The following is a 21,026-nucleotide window of genomic DNA, read 5'->3' as shown; positions in this document are numbered from 1 at the left end:
TTTTTAATACTGATAGTCAGATTGTGCCTCAAACAGACAATAGCTCTTTCTCTCAACCTGGACTTTCCAGAGATATATAACTCCACTACAAAGTTTCCAACAAACCTCACAACCTCTAAAGATTCCTTGTCTGTTTGAGCCAAGTATGAATGTGGCAATTGGCCACCTTGATTAGCATCGAATGGCCTTGCACAACCTACAACCTATCTACAGACCCACTAGGCAAACACAACTAATGCTACCTTCAGCAAAGGACAAGAAAGATCCTTTCACCTCTGCAGGAGTCTACTGTATACCAGACAAGTCTCCATAGGGACCACCAAATGCAGCGACCAAACACGAGTCAAGGAACATGAAAGGTCCTGCAGACTAATTCTACCAGAGAAGTCAGCCATAGCAGAGCACCTGATGAACTAACCTGGACACAACATATTATTTGAGAACACAGAAATGCTGGCCCACTCTGGCAAGCACCATGTCAGACTACACAGAGAAATCATTGAAATCACAAGCATGTGAACAATTTCAACAGAAAGGAGGAAACCATGAAAATGAACAAAATCTGGCTCCCAGTATTAAAAAAAACTCTAACATCAGAACAGTAAATAAAGAACAACACTTTGAAAAGAGGGGAATTCAAGACTGGCAAAAATCAGGGCCAGCTAACACCTCCCAACAAAGGATTCTCCCAGGCAGGAAACAAGTTAGACATTGAAGCTGAAAGGCTATTCAATGCTAATCAAGGTGGCCAATTGAAACATTCACACCTGCCTCAAACAGACAAACGTTCTTTCTCCCACAGATATATAAACCCCACTTGCCTAGCTTTCAACAGACCTCACAACCTCTGAGGATGCCTGCCATAGATGTAGGTGAAACGTCAGGAGAGAATGCTTCTGGAACATGGCTATACAGCCCGAAAAACTCACAGCAACCCAGTGATTCCGGCCATGAAAGCCTTCAACAACACCTCAAGCATTGCTTCTTACTTGCCTTATTCTCCAAACGGAGATGGGTAAGACTGGAAGGAAATCGGAAGTCATTCCCCGAGACATCCAGCCACCCGCAAAATAGGATCGCCTACGACTCTCTCTTCAGGGTGATATAATCGGAATTTAGGCCTCAAAATTGGGCAAAGCGGGATAAGCAGAAGCCCTTGGCTCCCAACGCCTTTATGTCCCCCCCTCCCAAGGCGTTTTATCCCTTTGAAAACCCCAATCTCTGTTATATCTGGGAGTGTAGAACAAGCAGGGCTCCCACCCACAGGATGTATTGATTCAGATAGTGTTTACTTTGTTTTTATCCCGCCTTACTCCCGATGTAGAGACTCAATGGGCAAAACTAGCAAAAAAACGAACCCCTTCTCTCCAATCGTTCCCACTTTGTCTCCGACACCGTTATCAAGTGCCGAGACCTCCCCCCTGCCTCCCCTTCTCCCCGCGAGTGTGGAGCGAGGAAGATTGAGCGCCTCTGGGAAGTGTAGTCCTCCCTCTCGGGCCTCCCTTTGCCCTCCATGGATTAAAAACTACCTTTCCCAGGCACCCCTGCGGGCCGCCCTCTTCTCCACTGGCGAAGCCGAGCCGTCAATCAGCCGGCGTCACGGTGTGTGTGTGTGTCTTGGGCTAGAACCCTGTTCGGTGCCTTTCCCCCCTCCTCGCATTGGATCGTGTGCCTATATGGGCTTCCTAAGAGGAGCCAGGCAGGGGAGGGGAGGAGTGTGTGTCTGCCTATCTTCTGTAGGGTTTGGACCCAAGGAGGCAAGTGTCATGCGGGGTTTACAGTAGTGAAGAGCCGGGACTAATAATAATAAATTCTGGGAGCGAGAGAGGGAAGGGAAGGGGAAGGGAGGGGGAGACGGGAAAGAGGGAGGTCTTCTTTGAAGCCGGAGAGGAGGTGTGGGGATTTGTTTCGGTTCCTTCCTCCCTTTTGGCCATTGCTCCCGATCTGGAATGTGACAAGGCAGATCGCAGCCAAGCTGATCGCCTCCAGCAGCGGCAGCGAAGCCACGCGTGGCCATGAAGCGGCGAAAGCTGGCAGCGGCGGCGGGCTTCTGCCTCTCCTTCTTGCTGGGCACTTTGCTCAACGTCTTCTTCTTCATCCCGGCTTTCGACCCGCAGCAGCAGCAGCAGCAGAAGGAAGAGGCGGGGGCCCCGCTTTCGGAAGGCAACGAGGGGCTCAGTCGAGGGGACTTGGCTCAGCAGATCCGGGAGCGCTACGAAGAAGTGCTGCGCTACCGGGAGCCGCGGGCGGCGCGCCTGGAGCGGCGGCTGATGGACCTCGAGCGCGGCCGGCCCCCTTCTTCGCCCTCGTCCGCTCCCGCTTCGCCCGCAGCCTCCCGCCTGGAGCTGTCCCTGGGCCCGCTGCGCCTGGGCTGCGCGGACCTGCGGGAGGCCGGCGAGGTGCGCTTCCTGGGCTCGGGCTACACCAAGGCCGTCTACAAAGCCGCGCTCCACGGCCACGGGCGCCCCCGCCCCGTGGCCCTCAAGGCCGTGGACTTCTCCGGGCACGACGTGGCCCGCTGCGCCCAGCTCCACCGCGCCCCGCAGGACTGCTACCGCCTCGCCTCCTACAAGGTCCTCAAGGAGATGGTCCTCCTCCACCGCCTGAGACACCCCAACGTCCTCCAGGTAGGAGCCGCCTGGCCGGTGGGATGCAGGCATGCACGGGTGGCCCCTGGGCTCTCTCCCAACGCAGGGATTCTGCAATACTGGAATAATAATGTGTGTGTATATATATATATATATATACACACACACACACATACACACACACACACACACACACACATATACATACATACACACACACACACACAGTATATATATATTGTGTCAGGAGCGACTACAGAAACTGCAGGTCGCTTCTGTTGTGAGAGAGTTGGCCGTCTGCAGGACGTTGCCCAGATGTTTCCGCCATCCTTGTGGGAGGCTGCTCTCGTGTCCCCTTATGGAGCTGGAGCTGATAGAGCAGGCACGGGCAAACTTCGGTCCTCCGGGTGTCTCGGGGAACCTCCGGCCAATTTTCGCACACAGGAAGCGACTTGCAGTTTCTCAGGTCGCTCCTGACACGAAAAAACAAAGTCTTAATGTCGGTATTGAGTTGTCTTTCAACGCCAGGATTCTGTAACAATAATAATGATGATGATAGGGAGGACAGGCAAAGAGGGGGGGTGTCAGGGTAAAGGGGACCGCTTTGGGTCTCCTTCCAGAGAGAAAATGACGATGATGATGATACAATGTCATATATCATATAGGGTGAGGCAGCCTAATGTTCTCCAGGTAGGAACAGGGTTGGTATTGAGCCCCTTTTCACCACCACCATTCTGTAACAACAATAATGGTGATGATAGGGAGGACAGGCAAAGAAGGGGTGTCAGGGTAAAGGGGACTGCTTTGGGTCTCCTTCCAGAGAGAAAATGATGATGATGATATAATATAACATGATATAATATAGGCTGAGGCACCTTATTATTCGCCAGGTAGGAACAGAGTTGGACTAGATGGCCCTTGGGATCTCTTCCAACTCCAGGATTCTATAATAATAATGATTATGATGATAATAGGGAGGACAGGGTAGAGGGGACCGCTTTGGACCTCCATCCAGAAAGAAAATAATAAGAATTATTATTATTATTATTATTATTATTATTATATAATATAATATAGGCCGAGGCACCCTTATGTCCTCCAGGTAGGAAAGGGGTCTACCCTTAAACTCTCTTCCAACGCCAGGATTCTGTAACAATAATGATGATGGAATCCTGTGAGTTTTGGGGGCTATATGGCTATGTTCCAGAAGCATTCTCTCCTGACGTTTCACCTACGTCTATGGCAGGCATCCTCAGAGGTTGTGAGTTCTTCTGGAAACTAGACAAGTGGGGTTTACATATCTGTGGAAGAGTTTTTCTCCCACCCTGGACTTTCCACAAATCTCACTTGCCTAGTTTCCAACAGAACTCACAACCTCTGAGGATGTTTGCCATAGATGTGGGTGAAACTCTGGAACATGGCTGTACAAACCGAAAAACTCACAGCAACCCATCGATTCCGGCCATGAAAGTCTTCATCAACCCAATGATGATGATAATAGGGAGGACAAGCAAAGGGGGGGGGGGTGTCAGGGTAAAGGGGACCACTTTGGATTTCCACCCAGAGAGAAAATAATAATAAGGATAATATAATATAGGCTGAGGCACCCTAATGTCCCCCCAGATAGGAACAGGGCCGGTCTGGAAGACCCTTGGGGTCCTTTCCAACTCTAGGATTCTGTGATTCTATTATTCCTTAATGCTGCAATAATAGTAATAGTAATAATGGTGAGAATGGCAAGGTAGGGGTGTCAGGGTAAAGGGGGCCGTGTGGAGTCTCCCTCCGGAGAGAAAAGCAGGGTAGAAATAAATAATAATAATAATAATAATAATAATAATAATAATAATAATAGCGATATAGGTTAATACAAATAGGAAGGGGGCCGGACTGGAGGACCCTTGGGTCTCTTCCAACTCTAGGATTCTTTGACTGTCCTCCTATAGTTTGAATCCATTGCTTTTTAATCAGTAAGGTGGAGAGTTTGCTCCCTCCTCAATGTGACATCCGATCAAATATTTCGGCAGGGCTGTCTCTCTCCAAGATTAAAAGGAGTCAAGAGTGCGATGCAGCATCTTAATAAGCCAATGCGATTCCAGGGTGCTGCAAGAGGAGTATAGTTTCTAGATTGAGGGAAGGCATAGCTCCACTTTATTCCGCTTTGGTCAGATCTCACCTGGAAGACTGTGCCTCATTCTGGGCCACGCAATCAAGAGGGTCAGTATTGACCATTATGGTCCGAAGAAGAGCGACTAAAATGGTCAAATGTTTGGAAGACAAGCTTTATGAGGACGATTTAAGGAACTGGGTATGTTTAGGTTGGAGAAGAGATGGTTAAGAGATGGGACAGGATAGTTATGTATTGTGTTGGGGTTGGACTGGATGGCCCTTGTGGTCTCTTCCATCTCTGTGATCCTGATCCATTCTCTTTCGACCTCTTCGGGCTTCAGGGAAAGTCCCTACACATCCCCCCTTTAATGTCCTTTTTAAGGGGCTCATGTCCTCCCCCCCCCCCCCCCCCCAACTGGGTAGAACTCGTGACAAACTTTCAAAGCTATGCAAACCCGGGATTTTTAGCTTTGCAAGGCCTTTTCTGGTGCCCCACCAAACTGCAACACCTATGACTGCATAGCATTAAGCCTTGGCAGATAAAGCGGAGTCAACATGCCTCGATTCGGGAACGAATCCGTGTCGCTCAAGCGAAGCAGGAACCGGATTAAGAGAAGGATTCGCGGGTGGCAGCGGAGACGATTTGCTTTCTCAGGAGCCGGTGGGATTAACTGTGGATCCTTGGTATCCGCTGGGGTTTGGCTCCAAGACCCCCGGGGATACCAAGATCCGTGGGTGCTGAAGCCCATTGAAGAAAGAGAAAGAGAGTTTAAACTCTCTCTTTCTCTCTGCATTAATTTCACAGTGTAGCTGCAGCTGCCTTCATTTGGAAGTTAAGTGGGAGAACGCGCCGAGCCTGCTCCCCGAATGAATCCAGAATGGAGTGCCTCTACACTGTAGAATTTATTGAGTTTGATCCCGCTTTAACTGCCCTGGTTGAATGCCATGGAATCCCGGGGGTTGTTGGCAAGGTCTTTTAGTTTCCTCAGCCAAAGAGGCCGAGGCACAAACCCCAAGAGTCCACAGCACCGAGCCATGACAGGGGTGTCAAGCTCCATTGTAGTATAAATGCACCCGTCAGGATCGGTTGCCGGCAGTCCCGGTCTTCAAGGTCTAAGGCTTGGGTTGGGATCGTTAGAGGCGAGATCTTCCGTAGAGATTTGCGATCTTGACTTCCAGATCTGCAAGTCTTCTCAGCAACTCCTGGAAATCAATCCTCTTGGGATGGACTTCGGAGGAGACAGACTGGAAATTGTACTTGGACTCCTATTCCAGGGACTGTTGGGTTCTTGGAGACCCCTTTTCTGGTAGATTCCCTTTCAGCTGCGGAAACAGAAGGCTAGGTAAAGCATTATACTCGGATTCCGTGTTCACACTATGCCAGGGTGCTACTGGAGTTCGCCTCCCAATAAACTGCGTGTCAGCTCGTTTGGAAAAGGAAAGCGATTATATGAATCAATCAGGGCCAGATAACACCTCCCAACAAAGGATTCCCCCAGGCAGGGAGCAGCCAGGTTTTGAAACTGCAAGGCCATTTAATTCTAATCAAGGTGGCCAACTGCACCATTCACACTTGCCTCAAACAGACAAGAGTTCTTTCTCCCACCCTGGACTGTCCACAGATATATAAATCCCATTGCCTAGTTTCTAGTGGAACTCACAACCTCTGAGGATGCCAGCCATAGATGTGGGCAAAAAGTCAGGAGAGAATGCTTCTGGAACATGGCCCCGGAAACTCACAACATACAGCCCTGAAAACTCACAGCAACCCAATGTCATGTCAGTAACAATGGTTGCAGGCTATTAAAATGGGCAGAGGGAAGATGGCGTTTTATTTAAACTGGGTGTTTAAAGAGAACTCTTTAGCCTTCTTGCCCAAGAGTTCTGCTGATGGCCCACCAAACTACAACTCTTAGGACTCTTGAGCATTGAGCCAGGGCAGTTCAAGTGAAGTCAATCTGCATTAATTCCACCGTGTATGTAGATGCACCCCAGATCTCTTCCCCACCCAGAAGGATTCTGTACTGTCCCTTCACAGATCAGCATGGTTTATGGAATTGACTACTAATCTTGGCTTTTATATTGTGGAACATATGGCAGAATCGAGAGTGCTGGTCCTCATTGAGTCTGTTTGATTCCTGTATCCGGCTGGGGGATTCTGGGAGTTGCAGTAAAAAAAAAAAAACTTCCCCAAGCCTTTCTTCTTCTTTCTCTTATGGATATATTCAGTCCTAAGGAAAGCACTTTTCAAAGTTTTTTATCCTGCTCAACTTCAACCCGACTTACTCTGTGCAATGGATTTGGGGGTTCGAAAAACCGAGGGATTGTAGTAATAATAATTGTTGATACTGCCCATTCACAACTATAACACTCAGATTCTAATTTAATACTGCACCCTGTGGCTTCCTGGGATTTGTATTTTGGGGATGCATTAGGATTCTCTGAATGGGAATAATAAAGATCCTCCTCTCTAAATTCCTGGATTATATAGACTGGACCATGGTACTAAAGTGGAATTGTAGGGCTATGCTTGTGTAGGGTGAATGGGTGCATCTACACTGTAGGATTAATGCAGTTTGGTACTACTTTAACTGTCCTGGCTCAATGCTATGGAATCATGGTGCAATGGGTTAAACCCTTGTGCCAGCTGAACTGCTGACCTGAAGGTTGTCAGTTAGAATCCATGACATGGGGTGAGCTCCCATCTGTCAGCTCTAGCTTGCGGGGACATGAGAGAAGCCTCCCAGCAGGATGGTAACACATCCGGGCTCAATTTTCTCATGCCAGATGCGATTTGCAGTATGTTCTCAAGTTGCTTCTGACACAATTAAAAAAATAGCATTTGTAGTTTGAAAGGTTTTTAGCTTTGGGTTGCTGTGAGTTTTCCAGGCTGTATGGCCATGTTCCAGAAGCATTTTCTCCTGATGTTTCTCCCACATCTATCTATGGCAGGCATCCTCAGAGGTTGTGAGGTATATTGTACACCAGACAAGAGAGGTTTATATATCTGTGGAAGGTTTTAAGCTTTATCTGCCACATGATGCTGGTGCCTCACTGACTCCTAGGATTCCATAACATTGAGCCAATGCAGTTAAAGTTATGTCAAACTGCATTAAATCTACAGTGTAGAATCTACATCCACTGTAGATGCACCCAAGGTGGTTCAACTTCATCCACAAACCCACTTTTGTGGGTTATATTTCTTGGCCAACTAAAATGGATAAAGCACTTCATGCAAGCCTTTGAAACCCCACTGGCTTCTTTATCAGGCAAATTATGTTTAAAAAGCATGCAGAGGAACAGAAAAAGGCACTCTGTTAATATTTAGATTTATCTTTGATGTCCCCGAGCAAATCAGTCTCTTCAATAATGCATAGGAAGCAATCTTGGAATCGTCAAATTCCCCCAACTCCCTTCTTGCATGTTTTAAAATGATGGTCTTTCACATTTTCTGTTTTCCTAGAAGGTCACTTTCAAGAGTCCCACCCTTGTCACTTGTCCTCACATTGTCTTGTTGTTGTTGTTGTTGTTGTTGTTGTTATATTTATTTAAACCTCACTTTTCTCTCTGGATGGAGACCTAAAGCTGCTCACAACTTTAATAATAATACAGTTGAACACTTTACATTCCTTATGCACCCCCCAAACATCTTAAGGCTACATATGTGAATGTAGTGTTGTGTAGTTTCCGGGCTGTATGGCCCTGTTCTAGTTTCACCTATGGCTGGCATCTTCATATACAGTAGAGTCTCACTTATCCAACATAAACGGGCCGCCAGAATGTTGGATAAGCGAATATGTTGGATAATATAAGGAAAAGGAATTAAGGAAAAAAGGCATTAAGGAAAAGCCTATTAAACATCAAATTAGTTTAGAATTTTACAAATTAAGCACCAAAACATCATGTTATACAACAAATTTGACAGAAAAAGTAGTTCAATACGCAGTAATGCTATGTAATGTAATGCTATGTAGTAATTACTGTATTTATGAATTTAGCACCAAAATATCACGATATATTGAAAATATTGACTACAAAAATGCGTTGGATAATCCAGAACGTTGGATAAGCGAGTGTTGGATAAGTGAGACTCTACTGTATGTGACTATTATGATTGTTCCTTGGATTCACATTCCAAGAGAACTTAAAGGAGACCAATTAATAATTACTAACCAAATTGCACTCAGTGTGTAAGTTTTCAGGCCATCCAATATTCTTTAACTGTATTTATAAATATGCTTTAACTGTATTTATAAATGCCGATCTGAAATTTTTAAGTTCTAAGTGATGCTAGAAATTAGGGGATTGAAGGATAATTTCATTTGAGAGAGCAGAATTCGTATGGAGGGTTAAATGACTTAATTTTGCACATACACACCATACCAACTACGCCTGAGGGAAGTTGAATGGGATTTTTAATTCTCTTACCTAACTGTCTTAATTCAGCTTTGTTCTGCATAGTCTGGTAAAAGCATTGCTCTTTCCCAGAGTGAGGTAGATAAAGTGTGAGTGAACACTAAATTCATGCCATTGTACATCATGCAAAGCCTCTGGATCAAAATGAACTTGACCAATCTAGACAGACACACTTTAGGTCAAAGGCATAGACCTATGATTTCTCTGAGTGCTTTTCAAATATATATATTTTGTTTACTAGAGGAAGATATTTGGGATAAGACCCACTCAGTTTTATATGTTAGAACTCCAGTCTTTTTCAGAATTTAAAAATGGGATTTCAGTCTGTTTTAAGGTTGTTCTGAGTTCCATTTTTAAAATTTTATCTAGAGACTTTATTCCATTTGCTGCAAGGCAGCCAACAGTAGTCTATCTTAAACTTTCAAGAGGGATGCTGCACATTTCAGTTATTAAAGGTGTATTTTATTAAACCCTAATTAATTTAACCAGAAATCCACTTTGACTTAAGGAACTCTGAACTGCGAAACTTGTGCTGAGAACCAAAAGTGAAAGGAGCAGTTTGTCCCCAAGAAAACCTGGTTATCCTAGGTTTTCAGGCTTCAGCAGAATAATTTAAAGAGGAGGAGAATCATATCATTGTTGCTATTAAACCATTGAGAATAAACAATCCTTGAGTATTAATCTCTTGGAAATCTACTAGCAGATCAAGATCTGTTTTCTGCCAACCCCAATACCCGCAGAAGATTTTATTTTGCTCTAGAGATCCTCCTTTCAGCGCCAGATGAGAATCAGTCAAAGCATTGAGACAGGCGTGCAGGCAAAGTAAAATTTCTAGAATTCTGAACGTATTCTCTCCCTGTGGAGGTTTGTTCTGTCTTTGAACACAGCTGAATGAAGCTGTGTTCAAATTGATTTTATTCTGCTCTTGGCTGGTCTCTGTTCAAGGCTCTTTTTATGAGGACATAAGAAAAACCCTACTAAATCATGTTTCTTGCAGAGCCTGGAAACATTGCTTTCCAAGGCAAAGATTCTATAACTCTGGCTGCTGCAGTAGTGATATGGCAGGAGAAGGCTGATATCTTAAAACTGATATTTCATTGCCTATATCTCAAATTAGTGGCTTCTAAGGATGGTTCAGAGCCAGAAGCTTTCTCTTCCAATTGCTACCACCGTCTGCCTATACAAACATCCAAGATATAACACTACAGTAGAGTCTCACTTATCCAACATTTGTTTATCCAACGTTCTGGATTATCCAATGCATTTTTGTAGTCAATGTTTTCAATATATCGTGATATTTTGGTGCTAAATTCATAAATACAATAATTACTACATAGCATTACTGTGTATTGAACTACTTTTTCTGCCAAATTTGTTGTCTAACATGATGTTTTGGTGCTTCATTTGTAAAATCATAACCTAATTTGATGTTTAATAGGATTCTCCTTAATCTCTCCTTATTATCCAACATATTCACTTATCCAATGTTCTGCCGGCCCGTTTATGTTGGATAAGTGAGACTCTACTGTATTTGCATGCAGTGTTAAGTGGGTTGTGCGTTGCTATAGGTTGGATTACAATTTCCACAATCCTAAAGCCGCATAGTCACTGGCTTTGGTTGCTAACAATGACAGTGCTTGGAAAAAATCACAGCAGAGCATAAAGTCAGTGACCTTCTTCGAGGGTCCTCTGAAACAGGAGGTTCTTATTTAGAATTGCATAATATCCTATCAGTCTGTATGTTTGTGTATCCAGAGCTTATCTGAAGGTCATCATTTGCTCAGGTAAATTGTGTGACAGTGTGAAGGAAGGGCCTTCTTAGTTCTGACAGCTGCAATCAGGGCAATTGATCTAATGCAGTGGTTCCCAACCTTTGGGTCTCCAAGTGTTTTGGACTTCAACTCTCAGAAATCTTAGCCAGCTTACCAGCTGTTAGGAAGCGTGGGAGCTGAAGTCCAAAATACCTGAAGGCGCAAAGGTTAGGAACCACTGATCTAATGCCTATTCTCTTAGTTTTTCAGTTTCAAGCGGAATTACAAAGCTTGGGAAATTCACCTTTTGTGATGAAACTTCTTAGATTCCCTCAGCATGACCAGGGGTTGTGCTTTTCAGGGGATGCTAAAAGCTGTACTCTAACAACTTTTCTAAGCTTTTGGTAAACACAATTACTTTTCAACACCTTTTAAATATGTTTACTGTTTGTCAGGTCGTTCTCACAGTTGCTTACTGATAGTTTTATCTTTTGTTAAATTGTCCTGAAAATATTTTACTTAAAGGACAAGATACAAATCTTATCATGTCATTTTTTTCATCATAATAAATATTCATGGATAGCCCATGAATAAGCCTAATTCTTTTCCATCTTCCCCAATCTTAAAACCATTCAAATCGGTGACCATGGTCAGATTTTGTGGCCACAAATTCCCCACCTTAAGCAATGCAAGCATTATGAGAATTTAATTTCTCCTTTAGAACTCTTAAATCAGATTTCCTCAGTTGCAGGCTGATGTTAATAATGGCAAAACCAGCTTCACTCTCTTGGTGACTAGCAAAAATGTGTCAGTTCATTGATCTCTTTATATACATTTCTGGGAATGGTTGAAATCCCATCTCTTGGCAGCCCCCCCACCTCACCCCCTTCTCTAGGCTTTTCTGGTTTCTGATTTAATTTTGACAGGAGGGACAGACTTTATAAATAAACCCAAGCCGTTGAGGTGAATTTCCTAAAGCAAAGCTCTTAGTGTCCAGAAAAAGTGTAGAGAGCTTTCAGGAACAGAAGCTCATTTTTCCTGTTGTTGCTTCCTTGAGTGCAGGAATACACTGGAGACCACCTATTCTCCCGGACTTCTCTCCAACTCAGCAGCACATCCATCTGCGCTGACTGACGGCTTGCCAAGGGCCTCCAAAGCGTTAGTGAATTAGCCTATTTATCCACAAATAGTTCCTTATGCTGGAGCAGTCTGTAATCTTCAGTCAGAAATACGAACTCGTGGCTGGAAATTTCAGTCTATATACAGGATCACTCAGCACAAATTATATACCCTTTAATTCTCTTTTGAGCAGACCTGACTCTCGACTTTCCTGGGCACACAGCTTAAAAATTCTGTGTCGTAAAAATGACAACAGCAAATTAAATGGCAGTTAGACATCTTTTCGCCAGTTTTCATTCTTAGAATCATAGAATCATAGAGTTGGAAGAAACCTTGGAGGCCATCTAGTCCAACCCCTGCCAAGAAGCAGGAAAACCACATTCAAAGCACCCTCGACAGATGGCTATCCAGCCTCTGCTTAAAAGCCTCCAAAAATGAAGCCTCCACCACAGTCCAGGGCAGAGAGTTCCACTGCTGAACAGCTCTCACAGTTAGGAAGTTCTTCCTGATGTTCAGGTGGAATCTCCTTTCCAGTAGTTTGAAGCCATTGTTCTGTTCTAGTCTCCAGGGCAGCAGAAAACCAGCTTGCTCCCTCTTCCCTATGACTTCCCCGCACATATTTAAACTCTTTATCCAGATTATTTCCCAGTGTTCCGTTTGTATTTGTTTACCACATTTTTGTGCCCAATTATCTATACAATCTTTCATCTGTTCCTCCATTTCATATTTCAACAGCTATTTATGCAACTTAACAATTAAGTGCTCATCTCCAGAGTCCAAAACATTTTCAAGTTCAGGTTTATCAGTAACAAACCCAAATGTGTTTATATCCATTTTTAGTCATTCTACTAATTGTCTGTAGGCAGGCATGTAGCTGGCGTGGGGGGCTTGAGGGGCTTCAGCCCCCCCCCCCTGAAATTCTCAGTGGTCCACGAGAAGGCCTTACATTTATTATTTAAACTGTTATGTTTATTCATATCATGATCTGATCACCATGCTCAATATATCCCACATGCATGGGGGTATTGGGATAATGATACAAAGGCTTTGCTAGGCTAGATCCTCTCTCACTCAGACTCAACCTCCCCCCCCCCCCCCAAATCAAAATCCTGGCTATAGGTCTGTCTGTAGGGAAACCATTATATTTGGAAGTTTTTGGACAGTAGTTCCTCTCTTGTCTTTATTCTATACTGATCATTATCCAACACCAACAAGCCTGTTTTGTCTTCTTTCATAACAAGGAAGAATGATGATACTAAGGAATCGGGATCACACACACTACTTCGAATGTTTTATCAGTAGCAGTAGTTAAGGGCAGTACATCTGTAATTTCTAAAGGTTTATGAAAGCTTTCTCTTTTGGTTAGGTTTGATTGAAGCCTTTCCACAGCTGTTTTTGATTGATTATTGAATTTTCTGTTGATGTTTTGTTTATATTCAACTGTTGGATATAAACCCCTTTGAACAACTCGAAAAATGTATTGTGTACATATACAAACATATGTTCATATTTTTAAAAAGGTTTTAAATAGCAAGATGTTGTCCAGGTCCTCAGAACTTAACTTGATTCCCTTGCTTTTGCAGAAATCTAGGGCTGGTCCTTTAAATATCCCATGGCAGTCCAGACTACAGGAGATATTAAATAAATGCATCATCTTAAACAACAAATAGTCCCTGGCTATGTGGTCACATAGACTTCTAATATGGATGATGCATTAGGTATTGCTCATGCACATTGTATCGCTTGTGTAACTCTGAATATACACAGAGCCCCTGGTGATACAGCAGGTTAAACCACTGAGCTGCTGAACTTGCTGACCGAAAGGTCTGCGGTTCGAATCAGGGGAGCAGGCTGAGCTCCTGCTGTTAGCCCCAGCTTCTGCCAACTTAAGAGTTTGAAAACATGCAAACATGAGTAGATTAATGGGCACTGCTCTGGCAGGAAGGTAACGATGCTCCATGCAGTCATGTCAGCCACATGACGTGGAGGTGTCTATGAACAATGCTGGCTCTTCGGCTTAGAAATGGAGATGAGTACCAACCCCCAGAGTCAGACATGACTAGAATTAATGTCAGGAGAAGTTAGGTATTTTATAGAACTCTGAAGTTCTATAAAACATTGATGCTTGGAATAACCTTTATTTGTCTCAAGGGGAGCTGTGAGTAAAGTAGAGTTTGGCTTGGCAGTTCTTTGGCCAAAATTATTGTGTGTTGTCTGTTTCGGGGCTCATCCGTCCCACTTAGGAAGATACTGTAGAGCTGATATTTCATTCCTACCCTACAGTACAAAAAATAATTTTTAGGCTAAAGGGAAACCATTCTGGCATAATTGGGTTGTGCAGGAAGAAGGGACTGATGCAGGATTGGCATCCAGATGCTGTTGGATGCCCGGTTCCTATCACTATCTCAAGAAATAATTGCATCACTAATACATTGGCATCTGGAAGCCCCAACCTCCATAGATCTGGACTGATATATTGTCAGAAAAATGTGTCTCATAAAAGTCCCACTGGAGGAACTAGAGATTCTTAGGGAGGTGTTTTCTAAGGTGGGAAAAAACCTCTCAGGTTTTTTGTCAGAGGTTTTGCATTTTCATGAGGATTCCACACCTCTAAAGTCAGTCAATGTGGCCTATTGTACATGCATACATACAAAATAATTTAATTAGGGAAAACTGAAATACTGACTTTTCCCTCCTGACTATCCACCACTAGCTAATATATCACCCTGTGCCTTTTCAAACCAAACACCCCCATTGCTCTTTCTTTAAAATAATGGTGGGCTTTTCCTTACAACCATTGACATGGGCGCTCCCCCTGTAAGTCCCCTGTAAATCTCATCCAGCTGACAGCCTGCCTGATAACAATGTTGTTCTTCAACTGTCTGAGCCTTTCCTGCTTCTTACCATGTCTCTTGTCACTAGACTGTGTCTCCTTTCAAGAGACATGTTAATGAATACTTACTTGACAAAATGTTCTTGCTAACTTACAAAGGCAAGCCTGATTCTGCAGGGCAATAAATATGTTTTCCCCCCAAAATCTTTAGTTACCCAGTTGTTAAGGTCATCATGAGTTTCTTCTCCTAAAAGAACATTGGCTAGCACAGATGGAAATGGCACCACAGAAAGGGAGAATTAAATAAGAATGTCACATTCTGCAACTAGTACAGCAGAACTTGATTTAAAATGACATTTAGCTGGCCACTAACTTTTTTTGCTGTTAAGGTAATGGTAGCTTAGTTAATGTTGTAAAAAAATAAATGCTTTTTCTGCATTTTTGGGAAAGATGTGAACCGCAAGATATTACTGTATGGCCCCAGTACCCGCTATTTCACTTATTCATATTGGACAAAATATGTCCTGTGTGGGAGTTTTCTAGACTCTCCTGGTGATCTATAGTAATAATAATAATAATAATAATAATAATAATAATAATAATAATAATAATTTTATTCTTATACCCCGCCCCATCTCTCTGAAGGCAGTACGTTTCTGCTGGAAATTATCTCAGGCCACATCTACACTGTCATATAATGCAGCTTGAAATGACATTGTATGGTCAGTGTAAATGGGACCACAGAGTTATATTGGAGGAGCTAGCAAAATCCTATATAGTAAAGGTTTTCCTTGACATTAAGTCTAATAGAGTCCGACTCTGGGGTTTGGTGTTCATCTCCATTTCTAAGCCAAAGAGTCAGTGTTGTCTGTAAATGCCTCCTAGATCATGTGGCCAGCATGACTGCATGGAGCGCCATTATTTTCCCGCCGAAGCTGTACCTATTGATCTACTCACATTTGCATGCTTTCAAACTTGTTAGGCTGGCAGAAGCTGGGGCTAACACCAGAGTTCACCACAGATTCAAACTGCCAACCTCCCTGTCAGCGAGTTCTGCAGCTTCACGGTTTAACTTGCCCCCCCCCCCCCCCAAATAGAGGATACCTCTCTAAAATACTTTGCATCATCCAGCTCAATGGAAGTTGTTCACTTCAAAAGGATTCAATACTATTCAAGGTTTCTATTTTCTGGGGTTGTTTTCTATTCATGCATTCTAGAGGAACCTTTATAAGCAAATGTGCAAACAGATTGTATTCATTTTCATGGATTGGTCAACTTGGATTGGGTGATATAGAGTCCTAATATGTAGGCAGAGATAATTTAAAAGACAACCTTCTTAAAGATCTCATCATTGCATTTATTTATTTTCTGACTTGTTTATAAGCTCATTTCAAGGAGTGTAAAACAAGTCAAAGCAAGTACTGGATATATCAAAAGAAATACAGAAAACGTGACATGAACGAGAGCTGCAAAGGTGACTTCCTTAGTAGTATTAGCAATAATACTGCTACTTCTATGGTTACTGAATGCAGAGTTTGGTTATGTGTCTTACAGAGTATTGCAAATGGCTCTCTCCATCCTACTCCAAGTGGGCTCCTTTGTGCCATCCATTGTGATGGGCAGGTGCAGATCAAGATGGAAATGTTGTTTGGTCTGGAATGAAAGGAAATGGTGGAGGAGGAGTAGAAGAGAGTGGCTCATTAAAGTTGATTTAATAATGAGGGGCATATGAGAAAGGCAGGGATCTGGGTCACTGATTTATTGTGTCTGAAGATTTAGCAGCCTGGCTAATTGCTTTGCAGTTACTCTCTGTCAAACATTGTGGTGGATGGGCTTGTCCATCTCTTTTCTCCGTGCTGTAATGTGATTTCTTTCATGGCAACAAAGTGGGGATAACATAAGTCCCCTTTCCTCCTTTTGTTGCCATATAATGGTGGCTTCATATAGACTGATTCCTGCCCATCACTGCAGTGTGGAGAAGGCGGCAGAAAAATCCTTTCCATGGAAGCTGCTGTGGCATTGCTGTTAATTTCAAACAATGGTCTCAATTGTAAAGAGACAATGACAGTGTTTGATTTACTGTAATCAAACATAATTATACGCGTTGTGTGTTGGCGCAAAGGCTCAAATAGTCATAAAGAGCTTGACTTAAGCGATTCTTCTCATGTTGTTGGAGCCAAAAAGAAAGAAAGAGACAATGGAAAGTGACGAGGGAATTGAACACTTGATGGATCCCTGTTTTGGTTGCATTTACCTGGTGGAATTCCCTTTTGTCTTCCAATTATACAGTGAAGATGTTAAAATAAAACTTGTATCTTGAGAAATGTGGGATTCTACTTTTCTGTTGTTAGGGGCTGGATTTGGCAGCTCTATTTTGTCTATGTGTATGCAATGCCTCTGGAATTTGGCTGCCGTTTTTATTACAGTAGTGCTTTAAGGCTATGATCATTCCTAATTTTCGGTGGTTCCCCACCCCCACTTGGTATGGGGTTTTCTATTGTAAGCCCTTTGGGTACAATTCAACAGAACATTCAATAAATAAGGTGCATGCCAATTGCTCTGGTCTGTCAACACATGCACATGCACACGCGCACACACAGCCAAATTCAACCACAACCAGGCAGTTTTTAAAGTTTTTAAACCTCACTAAACACAGCAAGATTTCTAGCAGAATAAATATGCACTATTAGTCCCACTGATTTCAGTGAGAGAGATTTAAGCCCCAGCTTAATTGTCTGACTGAAATCAAAAGCTCTTAAATGGCTTAACGGTAGCTGAGTTCTGCTCACTATGATGTATGCATTCAAGCATAGCCCTCCTTCTCTAATTGCCTGTCAGCTATTTTACTGTGCTACCAGACTCCTTCATCAGCAGTATGATGGAGAGTGAAAAGGTGGTAGGAATACACTGCTTGCTATTTGCTGGGAAATCAATAGGATTTGAACTGTATAATGTGCATACCTTCTTGGGAATTAGCCACATTGAACCTAGTGGAATTGACCTCTGTGTAAACTGACTATCTGTTGAGCAGTCTCCTTGCTTTAAAAATTCTAGCACAGATCTGATCCTGAGAGGCAGGTCAGCCCTAGTTAATATTTGGAGGGGAGACCACTGATAAATACCAGGGGTTCTAGGCTATAGTTTAGATGGAGGAACTGGGCCTGGTTGTGGCATTGGAAAGGATGGATATCCCATGGATTTACATATTCAGGAAAACAGTAGTGAAAGTATGATTTGGGATCTTTTGGGCCATGCCGTTTCGCTGGCAGTCACAGGCAAAAGGGAAGGTGTGCCACGTGCCGCCCTGCCTAACCTCCCTTCTTCCCCATCATATGGTAGGGATGGCACCCTGTCCCTGTTCCCCATGAGATGAGAGAAAGGGCAGCAATGTGTGGCGAAAAGGCCCTAGGTTGGTTATCTTGGTGGTTTCGGCTGCTTTTGAGTTCATCAGTTCTTGTATAATTTCTTTAGGTCTTATCTAGGTTGACTGATTCTGCTCATAGCTGAATGTGCACTTTCAAGAAGGTGATGTCACTTGATGCTGTGTCACTTATGACTCAGGTTCCCATGAGTTTCTTATCCATTCTAATATTTGGTATTGACATGAAGCCACTGGGAGAGGTCAGAACTGTTGGGAACAGGACATTATGATCATATTACATGGGTGTTGTGTCATTGGCACTGGGATCTTGTGTCAAGTTCTTTTTTCAGCTTGCAAAAACCTCCATGTCCTGGTCTCCCAGCGTCTGAATGATTCACTTTCCCCATAAATCTGTGCTTTGAGGCCCACATACTAAGACTTTGAGATATAGTGGACAGGACAACAGAAAAGGTCTTCTCAGCTATAGGCCTTCAGCAATAGCAAATATTCTGTAGAAATGCCTATCTGGTCCCTACTTATGGTTTGGGGGCCTAGCACATAATTGTTTTTCCTCTCACTGCCCTTTCAATCTTTGTCTGTTTTATCGATATGCTGAATTATAAGCTGTTTTAATGTTGCTGTTTAATTCTTGTTTTGATCTTAAGCGCTGCCTTGTTTTTTGATGATGGAACATGAATTCTTTTTCTTTGTTTACATTTACACATTGATGTTTGCTATTTAATTATATCTTATTTGTTGTTCCCAGAGCAATTAAGGTAAAGAAACCAAATAACTAAAAGACCTCAAAATAATAAGAGAATATGTACCTTTAATTTTCAAAGTGATAGCTCAGAGACCATGAATCCTAGATACATAAAATCTGGTACGCATCCTAAGGGGGCACTGAGCCTATGTACCTTGGGTTTCTGTGATTTTTAAACACCCACTAATTAATTTTGGCTTAAATGTGCTCATTTGTTAGTGTCCAGAAATACCATCTCCAGTCCCTAGGTGGCAGACTTTGCTAACCAATATTTAGGTAGTACAGTTTGAAACCCGCAGTCCACAGGGCAGTGATTTATAGAGCTGCTCGCTCCCTTTTTCTTTTGATCATTCATGGAATAGACAAATACACATAACCATAACATCAGACTTTGATAGATATCCCAGAAGCCATGGCTTTGTTCATATTGGGAGAGGAACATGTTGTGGTGGTCATGTGTTTTAAAGTTATTTTCAACTTGTGCTGACCCTAAGGTGAGCTTATCATGGAGTTTTCTTGGCAAGATTTGCTAAGAGGAGGAATTGGCCTTTGTTTCCTTCTAAGTTTAAGAATCTGTGATTTGCCAAAGGTCACTCAGTAGGTTCAATGGCTGAGTGGGGATTTGAACCCTGATTTTTAGAATTATTGTCTAATGGTGAAATCACTGCGGCACACTTAATTCCTGGGCAAAATGCATCCAACTCTAAAATCTGTAATTTTGCTTGAAGGCTTCAGTATAATAAGCTAAAGCTTCTCCCAATCTTTGTAAAGCCAAGTACTTTTGAAAGTGAATAAACAGATAAACTACCTTAGGCTACCATTCTATAAACACTTACTCAATTGTCTTATTAAACTCTTTTGAGTGAATGTGAATATGATTGCTATCTGATAGTCTAAGTTTGAACATATTTACTAGGAAGTAATTTTTAAAATCATTATGTATTAATACACATTTTATTGAACACTTGATAAAATAAACATTTAGACTCCAGCTGCCTTGGATCCTATCCCAGGAGAAAGACAGGGCATAAATTCAGTAAATAAACTTAGATAAGTAAATAAAATAAAATATGAAAATAGAAAATGCTATTTAAAAGATTAGGGTTCCATTTCTCAGAATCTGAATATTGACCCTAAATTATATTGATTCAGAAGTACTTACATACGCCTGAATTCAGCACCCCTTGAGGGTTATTTCACTAGTCCCGCTTTAAAGATGGAATGATTGGTTTTGTATTGTCTTATCTGCTTAATTGTTAAAAGAGAAAATTGTTAAATTTGGGAATTAGACTGAGACCAAGGAATAGCAGCCCAAGGCACATTTTATGATTTTGTTACTGTTAAAAAAATCACATTGCTAAGGTTTGGGTAGTATGCCAGCTCATTTTGATATAACTGTTTTTAATGATTGATCAAATCATTAAAAAGTAGTCTAAGGACTTCATTATTTAAAACATACACATATGGCCAGAAAACCTGTAAGACAGCCAGCCAAAATCAGTGCTTCGAGAGCATGAATTTCCCATCTTTACGTTATATTTTAAAAGCTACTTATAAAATATCCTACTTTGCAGAAACCTTAATTTACTATGACATCTGATGGACACATATTTGACATCAGAAAAGATTACATGTGGAAACCACTGATAGAACATTTTAGTTGACTTGAAAGGTAATATTCTTCCACAAAGGAGCTTTAAAAAGCAGTGACTCTTATAAGAAAGTGCTAATTCAAGGCTTTGCAAGGAGCTTGAGCCTGTCAGTTTGAGCGCAAATAAAGAGATTACTGTTTCCTATCCCACTACAGTGTTAATTAACCTGGCAATACTCAGATGATAGTGTTATCACCAGTGAGTTAGACTACTGCTGTGAATGTCTGTTGTGTTTATTGTTCATACAGACACATTTTAATTGAATTGCTGTAGACTTTGCCATTTATGTCATTATAATTGTCATCACTGTTTTATTATATGTTTTTGTGCATATATATAGAGTAAAGGTAAAGGTTTTCCCCTGACATTAAGTCTAGTCATGTCCAACTCTGGGGGTTAGTGTTCATCTCTATTTCTAAGCCAAAGAGCCAGCATTG

General features: G+C 42.4%; 1 protein-coding gene across 1 annotated transcript in view; it reads left to right on the top strand.

The window, feature by feature from the left end:
• Positions 1-1,642: 1,642 nt before the first annotated feature.
• The window catches only part of pkdcc (protein kinase domain containing, cytoplasmic), a 63,438-nt gene continuing 44,054 nt past the window's right edge, over positions 1,643-21,026 (top strand). The window contains exon 1 of the mRNA XM_008125785.3: positions 1,643-2,627. Within this exon, the coding sequence (XP_008123992.3) occupies positions 2,016-2,627 (612 nt within the window). The 5' untranslated portion in view covers positions 1,643-2,015. The remainder of the gene's footprint in view (positions 2,628-21,026) is intronic.

The sequence above is a fragment of the Anolis carolinensis genome, chromosome 1 (assembly GCF_035594765.1).
Source record: "Anolis carolinensis isolate JA03-04 chromosome 1, rAnoCar3.1.pri, whole genome shotgun sequence".
NCBI classification, from domain to species: Eukaryota; Metazoa; Chordata; class Lepidosauria; order Squamata; family Dactyloidae; genus Anolis; species Anolis carolinensis.
Note: the sequence above shows the minus strand (reverse complement) of the source record. Positions and strands in the feature narration are given on the sequence as shown.